General features: G+C 43.0%; 1 protein-coding gene across 1 annotated transcript; it reads right to left on the bottom strand.

The window, feature by feature from the left end:
• Window positions 1–1,917: 1,917 nt before the first annotated feature.
• LOC144741566 (thrombospondin-4-like) lies at window positions 1,918–9,153 on the bottom strand. Its single transcript, XM_078624072.1, is given in 21 exon segments — window positions 1,918–1,976; window positions 2,343–2,451; window positions 2,453–2,483; window positions 2,563–2,735; window positions 2,989–3,185; window positions 3,297–3,344; window positions 3,439–3,624; window positions 3,874–4,020; window positions 4,023–4,066; window positions 4,142–4,194; window positions 5,167–5,285; window positions 5,370–5,529; window positions 5,810–5,917; window positions 6,170–6,274; window positions 6,530–6,682; window positions 6,861–6,938; window positions 7,089–7,226; window positions 7,431–7,579; window positions 7,855–7,906; window positions 8,116–8,189; window positions 9,087–9,153. Coding segments are annotated over 21 exon segments (2,250 nt in total).
• Between the last annotated feature and the right edge of the window lie 1,926 nt (window positions 9,154–11,079).

Genomic DNA, 11,079 nt, shown 5'->3' with positions numbered 1-11,079 from the left:
TGATGTTCTAAAGGGACCGATAGCCTGATTGACTGTTTTCACAACAGATGTATACTCCAGAGATATTTTCATGTGGAAAAAAAAAACGGATGGAGTCTCTTATTTTCCTTTGTAGACTGTATTTTGGGCTCGTCTTTGTTATTTTATAAGTTAAGATTTTAGGGGATGCAAAACTAGAAAGGGCTTACCTCAGTGCAGCTTGTGCTCTTATGTTAGAAAGGAACGGCGCTCAGAATGTATTTCTTTGTGGATCACAAAATCGAAAATGAAAAGTGATGAATACACCCTCGGTAATAACACCAGTTGGCTCGTGACACTCAACTCATTCAACTTCAGAAACAAACTTGCATCTTGACTTATCTTGATAATGCAAAAACAAAAAAACACAAATCGCTGCTGCAGCCACAAAGGTCTCACTTGACAGAATACTGAAGTACTCAATACAGAAGTACTCAATTGCAGATGACTTGATTTCGGTGAAGAAGAATGCTTTATGTACCCAACTTCTTGATTGTCTGGTCGCGGTACCTCGATGCATTTGAAGAGATGTGTGTTTTAATTTAGATGGAGCTGCGTTCATGTTGTCTGCTCCTCACTCAGATTGACCATTCATGCCATGACGGGAGAAAGAAAAGATGTCATTTTTTTTTAAATATTTTTATTTCCACATCATGCTAACAAACACAGACAGGTCAGCCAGCTGGCACAGTTTGGAATATTACAAATGCAGTTTAAAGGCGAAAACGCTGACTTTGCATCACTGGGACCGTTCTTATCTTCCGTGGTGGAAATGTCGTCACCTCCCACAGGTCCTGAATTGGCTGATGATAGAAAACTGCCAATTTGGATTGGCTCATTGACAAACGCAAAGTTAAAGGAGATAAACTGAACACCGCAAAGTTTATTTTACACTTACGTCTGAGACACATCCACTCGCATCACCATTTAGCACTTTGACCTCGCAGTGACGTCTAACTCTGTCTCAAACCGAAACGTACGTTTTTAAAAGACGTAGCCGTCAGTTACGGCATAAACAGAGGTTGCTCCATCGTAATGTGTTTTGTGTCTGATAACATGTCCCTTTAATAACATGGGCTTTACTAAATGACTCTACAGTTCACTGAAACTTGTACAAGGCTCTGGAAAATACAGTTAAAATACACTAATAGCGTCTAGTGAGAATAGCATTATATCACTGTTGTCTTGTAAGTTGTAGTAAAAGATCTGTAGTTACTTATTTGTTGCCATGTGGTTATTCTTATGTGACTTTTTGTTTTTTAGAAGAGGAAAGAAAAGTCAATTAAATTGAATGTTTCCTTCACATGTAGTTTTGATTTGCAAAAAACAAAAAAAGAAAAGAGAAAAAAGCTGATTGAAACTTCCAGTGTCATTTTACAGCTTCCCCAGCACGCTGCTGTGGATGTGCATGAATCAATCCTGTTGTATATTGTCTTTGCTATTGTTTCTATTTTGTAATTTGTATTTCCAAATGCAAATTTAAAAGATTATTTTGGATATGTGCATGCCTGTGAAATATTCAGAATGGTGATTTCCACTAAAACCTGTGAGTTTAAACAAAAAAAAAAAAAAAAACAGACATCATGTCTGTTACTTCAGGTCCCGTTTGACCTCTTTTGTGTGTCGAGCATTGGAAACATCTCATCTTTCTCCATCAGCTACCTACTCAGGACGTCATCCGTTCACTTCAGTAACCAACAACACATCATTGTTCACAAAGTATGAATGGGAAAATAAAAAAGCTGACAGGATTTTGTAGCATTGTACTATTATTTGAAACAGTCGGCACCAAGTTGAACAGTTGATCTTTTGAGCACCTTCAGATTTGACCTCCGATCACTTGATCCAGTTGTGCGTTGTGGAGTGTTTCCCTGAATTTCCTGCACTCGTGTGTTCTCTTTAGGACACCAGCTGAACTTGCTGCTCTCTGTATGTGTCGAAGTCCTCGGGAAGAGTGTCTGGAGAAGGAAACCCCAAAAATCCACATCACGTTTTACAATTTGGTCACAAAAACAAACAAGGACAAGGAAAAACACTTTGCAGTTGTATTAAACCCATCTAATGGCTTTTTTTCCAGAACACACCCCAATAATATACATTTTCATTTCAGTCCAACTTCTTTCCAACGTTCATTATATGAATATTAACTATGATTATAATGGGCTAAAAAAAAACTACACACAAATACTGGCCGACAACCTGTTCGGTTCACTGAAATGTAATTATCAGAAGTACATTTCAAACACCACCACAAGGTGATGGATGAATCGTATGACCAATAATTGTGCTGGTGGTAGCAGTTTCCAATTGAACATGTCCCTCACCGTTGCAGCGGTAGCGCAGGTTGGCCCAGATGATGTTCTCCTGGGAGAAGCAGAAGACTCCCAGCCGACCTCCTCTCATGGTGGCGTCGATGATGACGCCGGTGTCCGCCCACCATCTGAGGACCCTCGTAGAAACGAACCCTGCGTACCAGCAGAGAAGGTGACATCATCACACGCTAAGCGACCGAATCGCGTACTTGTTCCTCCGCCTGATCTGTACCTGATGTATCCGTCAGCAGGTCGGTGCTGCAGGAACCAGCGGTAAGAGGTCTTGTCCTTCCAGCCGACATTGCGAGCGTCTTTCCACAGGAGTTTCACCTGGTCGCTTGTGTCGCCGGTGTGCCACAGGGCGTTCCTCAGGTTCTCACCTGGGCCTGTGTTTGACTTGACGGCCTTTTCAAACCCAAACACGACACGAGGTCAGAGTCTCTGCGCCGACGCGTCTCAGCCCTTCGCAGCAGATGAATGTGAATGTGCATGCACCGACTATTTACTCTAGAAGATTCTGATAACGTACTAAATTACTCAGCTGCTTTGCTGAAAGTTACTGTCACATCATTCATTTGAAAACATGAAGGAAGGAATGATCTGATCTTGGCGCTCCTTAATAAGTCAGTGTCTCGTTCAAGAAAGTAGGAAATTGCACCTTCAGTTGGATTCCTGGTTCCGCTACAGCTCTGAACGGGTTTGCCTGCCAGTAGATCTGCTCCACCTGCTTCCACATCACCACGTAGAAACTGGAGCTGTCCTGGTACCCGAAGATGAATCCGGCGTAGTCGTCATCTGTGACTGTGTTGACATGAAATGTCCCTTCAAAGTCCACGCCGCTGAACGCAGTGTAGCCTGATGGACGCACAAAAGACAGCGGGTGTCTCAAGGTACAAAGACGTGCCATCATATGAACACCGACGCTCTACTAATAGCCATATTTAAACGAAAGGAATCTGTTCTCACCGACAGCCAACCCAGGATCACTGTTCATCGTCTGGACGATCTCTCTCCCTGCAGAAAAGTAGTTACACAGTTTACCAGCTGGGGGAGGTATGCAGCGTTTCAGTACTGAGATAAATAATGAGAGAATAAATACTAATTGGACCTTTGACCTGGTTGAGCACCACCCAGTTGGGGTCGATCTGTGCGTCTCCCTCTGGGTCTAAAACAACAGTCTGGTACTCTCTGAAGTCGGTCAGCGTGACCTCAGCGTTTTCAGGACAAACGTCGATGGTGTCAATGATGGTGTCGTTGTCGAAGTCTTTCTCGCACACATTACCCACGCCGTTACCTGAAAAATTTAAAACAGTACATCAGTGCAACCATTAGGTCTTTGAATGCTCATGATAAAGCTGTGGACTGTCTCCTTTCGGTTGAGGTTGTTCCATTTGATGTGCAACATTACTGTATTCTTTTGATTAGCGCATTGTTTCACACTTTTTATTTCCTCTAGTAGGTATGAAAGTCCCCCCAATTGGGGGACACGCGGGTTTATGGGGTCATGCAAAATAAATAGAAATACAGCTGGTTTGTCACTGACCGTCTGAGTCCTCCTGCAGAGGGTTGGGGATCAGTCGGCAGTTGTCAGGACCGGGCGGCAGCAGATCTGGGATGCCGTCGTTGTCGTCATCGTCGTCACACTCGTCCCCCTTGCCGTCCTTGTCTGTGTCCAGCTGGGAGCTGTTGAGACAGCTGGGCAGTTGTCCCGGGAGTCTTGGTGTCCATCGCCGTCACTAGACAGGAACACGTTTAGATTTAGATTGAGTGTTTTGTGCGAAGCAGATACACATATTGATGCCACGTGATACCTGTCTTTGTTGGTGTCACAGGGGTCTCCGATCAAGTCGTTGTCTGCATCCATCTAAGAAGCATGATAGTTATGATCAGCTTTACAGAAGGTTCCCTGTCCTGAAGACATTTCATCTTATCGGTCAACAATGTGAATTGAGATAGTTGAAGCTCTTCTAGTTGTATACTTTATGGAGTTCTACTGTAATGTCTGAGCCTTTTTTTTTTTTTTTGAAGGTGACGGTAAGGTGGGATATACCACACCAGCTAAGTGCTGGGTATGAGTTTCATTTTGTTGTTTTTAATATTAATTTCATATTTTCATGTTGTCATTTTCATTATACACATTAAGACAGCTCTGTTGGGGCTGCAGTTGGACCCCTGGTGTATGGTACCTACATATTTATGCCAGTACAGGGTATTTCACACTTTCAAATGTGAACCTGATATATTTAGTTTTAAAGAAGCGGACCCTCTCTTCCTCTCCGTCATTATTAACTCTTCAACTTTTCAATCCATTTTTTATAGTCTGGTGGGGATGCACTTTTCCACAAACTGGGGGTATTTCATGCTTCTGTGACCATCCTCTGCAAAGTCATTATTTGTGTTTGGACACCCAGTAAGCATAAGCTTGGTGAGAATTTCTATCTCCAGAGCTTTCCACGCTCTATTACTTTAACTCAAAACGCTTGTATCACACTACATTCTCATAGCACATGTAGGAAAGTCTCTACCTTTGTTCCACATTTCCAGCAGAGGTTACCAGGTAATAGACCCATCCTATGTAGTCTACCGGGGGTAAAGTAGAATCGATCTAATCCTAAACGTATATTGGCTCAACTTCCCTCTAGCCTCCCGGATGTGATTCCCTGGGTTTGCCATTATTCTCCTCCATTCTTCCTCACTTAGTTCCCATTCCAAATCTCTCTGCCTCATAGTCTTCAAACTCCTACATGTACCCTGATTTAGCCTCCTGAAATCATGATCGTGATTCATCTTGAATCTCTGGTCCCAGAATGGCCTGTGATTGTCCGTGAGCTCTCACCTGGTCTGGGTTGGGGACGTAAGGACAGCTGTCACAGGCATCTCCCACTTTGTCTCCATCTCGATCTTTCTGGTCGGCGTTGGGAACCCTTTTACAGTTGTCCAGATGATTGGGGATACCTGAGTTTGAAGGGGGCATCAGTGGACGTTTCAGTTGTGTTTCTAAGTGGGATCATCAATCATTTCAGGTACTTTAATACTAACCATCCCCGTCAATATCTTCATCACACTCATCACCAAATTTGTCAACGTCAGTGTCCTTTTGATCGTTGTTTTTAACGGCTCTGCAGTTGTCGCAGGCGTCGCCAAAGTCGTCCTCATCGATGTTCCTTTGGTCGACGTTGGGCACCAGCACACAGTTATCCTGTAAAGGTGCACCATACAAGTTTCTGCTGACCATCGGCGTATTTTTCTTTTGTAAAAATGAATATTTGTGTCATCAGATTGATTGATGTTTTTCAATTCTGTTTTCCAAAGCCTGAAGCCTTTCTGAAACAAGGTGACACAAACTGTGGATATACACTTCAGCAGTAAATACAAAAATGAAAAGCATCAGACTCAGTGAGCAGAGTGCATGAGTGTATATGAAGTACACGTAGGCGTCGAAGGTTTTTTTTTTTTTTTTGATTCAGTGACTGTTGAACCTGTGTGTTGAGGATCCCGTCCCCATCTGCATCTTCATCGCAGGCGTCTCCTATTCCATCGCCGTCTGCGTCTTCTTGACCCGAGTTGGGCACAGTCAGACAGTTATCCTGCAGATTTACAGTACTGACTAGTCAAACAGAGGATGAGAGAGAGCCAGTCTGAAGACAGCGACAGAGAATCGATGAAATCCTCAGTAAACTGTGGAGAGGGGATCAGTTTGAGGCTGATGGGTGTCCACATAGATGATGAGCTAGATCAAGTATATTTTACAAACTATGGTCTTAAAAACACATGACAAAAAACAACATAAAGCCACCACACCTACACACAGATGTTCCATAGATATGGACGGGACTCACCTTGGCACAGTTCCTCTCGGGACAGTCTAGTTTCTCATCCGGGAAACCATCTATGTCGATGTCGGGCCCACAGAGGTAGCCGTTGCCAGCCCATCCCACTCCGCACTGTGAGGATGGAAACTGTTTTATGTGGCTGTACGAAACTGTTTTCTTTGGCCTTGTTGGACTCAGGATCAGTATCCGAGCTGAAGTGCTGCACCAGACTGTATTTAGTGTGTAGTCAGTATTTAGTCACAAGCACTGACCCAAAAATAGTTTTAAAATCTCTGTGATTCCTTAAGCATGTACAAATACATTGAAATTGTCCATGTTTACTGCATGCATGAAGAAAAAGAAGCTAATGGTGGAATTTCTTTTCACCTGACATTCGATCTTGCCCTCTCGATGGACAATGCACTCGGCACTGGCGTGACAGGGGTTAGGTTGGCCGTTCCCACACGCTCTCTCGGGCTTACAGCCGCGCCGCTGATCACCAATGTAACCCGTCTTGCAAGGACCACACCTAAAAGACCCCTGACAGCAGACCCATCACATCCGTCAGCAGTGATAGACGTGAGACTTCGTTCATGTCGTGTTCCAGACATTTTCAGGACGTAAGCGATAAACACATTAAAGGCTTCACAAGGTCATTGTGAGGGCGTGCACACAGCAGTGCACCTTCTAGTTTATATACACTGTTATGTATACTCACAGGGGTATTCATACATAAGGAGTTCTCCACACAGCCCCCGTTCTTCGGGCCTTCACACTCATTGATATCCTTGCACACCTTGAAAGAACAATTTGCAAAAGAAGGTTAACACATAGAAAGGTTTTGTGTCCTTAGGTCCTTGTGGTACAAGAAGTACTAGCCAGAGCAAAAACTGTACTGTTCATTGAATATCAGCTGAATTTGACACTGCGGTTTATGTTTCTCGACCTGTTTGTTGGCAGTGGCGTACGCAAGACCGACGCCCTGGACCTGGGGGCCTGTGAATCCAGCAGGACAGGAACCACAACGGAACCCTGGTGAGGTGTTGATGCAGCGTACGCCCATGTGACACGGCATCACAGTACACTGGAGAGAAGAAAAGAAACGGCAGGTTGGTTTCCATCTGTGTCCGTCTGTCTGTTGGATGACGACCAGGGCGGTTGCCATGAAACTTGGCTCATCTACTTTTCTCATCTACGTTTGCATGTGCATAAATCTGTAATTCATCTTAACGTATTGTAACAAAGCATACGTCTTAACTCATCCGCTACGTCTGACATCTCTGCGTACCTCGTCCACATCAGTGCAGTGGGTGCCGTTTCCCTCCATGCCATCAGGACACGAGCCACACTTGATACCCCCCGGTGTCTCCATGCACTCCACCCCTGGGTGGCAGGGGTTGGGCACACAGGAAGGACGGGGTTGTAGTCCTCCCATCCCTGGGACAATGCAAGAAAGGGACGTTCAGGTCAGATTTGTTACACTGGGTTTTGTTGCATTAGACGGCGCCAGGTCCGTTTTAAAAACATTTGATGTGAACAACAAACGTGTGTCCACACAAAACCACCGAAAACACTGTATATGCCAGGCCTGTGAGTGGCGCTGTAACGCAGCCACAGAAATACACCAAAAACAGAGAACAAGACACGGAGCACGCGCATCAGATTCATGTGGTGTAAAGAAACACGACGTGTACTGACGATGGTCAACTCACCGCAGGCTTCACACTCCATCACTGTGTTCTTCAGGAACACAATCTCTTTTATCTACAACATACAAAGTTTATGTGGTTTGATCTATTAAGAGGAAAATCAGCTTCATAGCTTCAAATTTGATTTGGTGATTTGTCAGTTTTAATACATAACAAATTAGTTATTCACTCCTTTTAACAATGATACTAACAATACAATAACATACCAACATAAAATAGTCTGGAACATTTGTATCATAGCGATTTAACTCTTCAGTGACTTACCTGTTGTTTTAGAAGTTCTTTAATCTCAGCCAGGGCGAGGTTTGTCATTTTAATTTGACTGATAATTTCACCATCTGGATTTAAGCAAAAATAAATAAATGTAAGTAAAGGAATTACATTTATATTTACAAGTCCTGTAGGTACAGTACAACTGATATATGGATGTGTGTGTGTGTGTGTGTGTGTGTGTGTGATATATGACCTGTCTAATACATGGCATTCCTGAGGCACCACAGGCCTCATTTGTATCCACTACCCACACATTCACTCGTTTTTGAGAAGAGTCAGACATGTTTTCACTGCCGCTGCTAAAGACATTATCCAGAAAAGGAGTGATAAGTGAAGAATTTTTCAGAAAGTAAATCTTTCACTGGAGCTGAATTCTGTGTACCTGTGTTGAATCCAAACATTCTCTGGGTTTCTGATACAGCTACATCAAATATCCAAATGCTCCATTCACTGCTCATCAGTTGGTCGCGACCAGCTGACCCACAGACCCCAGAATCCCCCTTCAACCACTTTGACCTCCACCCCTTCCCCCGGGGGAGCTGTTAGCCTGACGGGCAGGAAACATGTTCTTCTCATTAGCAGCAAGTCAGTTTACTAAATCATTTCCACAGCAGAGAGAAAAAAAAAATACTCAGCTTAAATGACCATTACTGTTAATACGAAGGTAAATAAAATTGTTCACTACATTAGAAATTCTACATTCTTTGTTTTTTTTCAGGAAGTCAAAGAGCTTCAAACTACATCTCTGATATCTTTTTCTCTAAAACTTACCTGTTTTGAAATGCATTTTCCACAAAAATAAAGTGTCATTGAGGAAAATCTTAAACTTTCCACATTTTGTTTGTCAAAATCATGGTGCCCATTTACATATATTCAGTTATATTTATCACATTGTTGATTTCTGTAAGTTAATTAGAGAAACACACTTTCCTTCGAAGAACATCGTTATAACTTTGTCTTACCTCTCTGTCCTGCTGCTGTTCGACCCCCGATGCTGAGCGCACAGCTCAGCACCACAAACCACAACATGCTCGACTCTGTGCAGCAGCGGCCTCGTCCTCGCTCTCTTCTGCCTTCAACTCGGAGGCAGCGACCCTCCTGCAAACCCAGTTCCAGCAGAGTTTGACTATTTACTCCTCTGTCCTGGTTTTTATACCCCACATAAACCACCTCCAACCCCCACGTCCCCCATCCTGAATGCTGAAGCTGAACTGCTCTTTAGGGGATGCTGTTGCACACCATTGTACGCATGCACCGTTCTGTGGACATCGGTGTTCTGAAACATTTCGCTTCTGATAATAAACACTGAAAATGTTCTTGACTGTACATTACAAGTTAAAAAATATCACAACATGGATTAACTGAGACTACCAAGATCCCCACTGTGGAGACATCACACATTGCATTTGCCCGGAAAAGTGAACATGAGATATTTTATGTGGGGACATGTTTCCTTCTAATGCAGATATGTTCACTTAAAAGAACCTCTGAAACTAGAACCTATTTTGAGTATTAATTCACTTGTGAAGAGCAAACTGACTGGTGTTGAAACCTCAGTTTCACACAGGTGACAAGGATGTGGACTGAGACAAATACACTGAATTTACAGAAAGATCAGCAGCTGAAAGTATTGAATATAAAGAGAACCTTTACCCATTACTTCTTTTTATTGTTATTTACTTTTTTATTAAGTCTTTTTTTAATATTTATGGTCCTGCTGATGGTCCTGCCCATGTACAGCAAGTGTCAATGTCCAAGTGTAAACTGGACATCGACAACTGTGGGGTTGTCACAATACAAACTGTCTGATGATGAAGTAAATATCAACAAATCTGAAAAAATCTGAAATCCAGACTGAATATTAAACCCTTGTTTAATCCTTCACAATAATAGCGTGTGTGTGTGTGTGTGTGTGTGTGTGTGTGTAATGGGAGAAGCAGATGGTGATAACATTCCTTACAGTGGAGGTTTTTCTGTCGAGCGCCTCACCTCGTCCACATCCTCCAGCTTTGCCTGACACTGTGACGCTGCCTTGCCCAAAGGAGGAGGGTACAATTTGAACTCCTGAAACTTTCAAGCTTCAGAGAAAATGTAATCATTTTTTACACTGTGTGTTATTTATATGATATATTTCAGAGTGTTCTATTCCATTGTGTCATATTTGAAATGGAGCACACAAAGCAACATGTTCATTCGTGTAGAAGCTTCAGAGAGGATTTATTAAGGGAGATTCAACCAGTCAGCGATGCAGGAAGCACCTCCATCTTGTCTGCCGCTGAGAGGAATGTAAAGGTTAAAGGTCGAGTGTAACTACCTCCTGCAAAGTTCATTAGTGGTGTTTTACTGCTTTAGCAACAAGTTTGTCAGCCCAGCAGGGGGCCTCAGAGTTTTTCAGAATGTGACCTCATGTTCACCTCTGGCCTTTCCTGTCAGCTCCCAACAGACTGACCGTTACATAACAGAGGTTACGTTGCTGGTGCTCAGCTGATCTCTGCACCGGTGCGTACAACACAACATAGGGGTAGAGTTTTAGTGTTTAAACATGCCCAGCGTTCTAATATGTACCACACCTGTATCAGATTCCAGATGTTGGGTGGTTTTAAAGGACCAGTGAATGAGGAGGTGAAGAAGAACTGTGAAAACACTCATTTTGTGGTTCATTTCAGCTTGAAACAAGAGTGAAAAAATTATATTTCAAATTAAAAGCACTGAAAGTGTCATATCATATCATAAGTGGGTCCAGTGATAATGGCGCGTATTTCCGTTTACTGACACTGAACGAGGAGCACATGAATGAATTTTGTAAAAGCCGACAGGTTTTTCTTGATTTTATTCAAACACATGAATTTGTCGTCATCTTAATGTAAAAAGCAGCAGAGTTCTTTCACGTAATGCTTTGTTCACATTTGACTGAAGGGGACTGTGTGCGCACGTTCTCTTTCTTCCTGCACTGAA

Source organism: Lampetra planeri, unplaced genomic scaffold (genome assembly GCF_965212315.1).
Source record: "Lampetra planeri unplaced genomic scaffold, kcLamPlan1.2.h2 scaffold_602, whole genome shotgun sequence".
NCBI lineage: Eukaryota > Metazoa > Chordata > Hyperoartia > Petromyzontiformes > Petromyzontidae > Lampetra > Lampetra planeri.
Note: the sequence above shows the minus strand (reverse complement) of the source record. Positions and strands in the feature narration are given on the sequence as shown.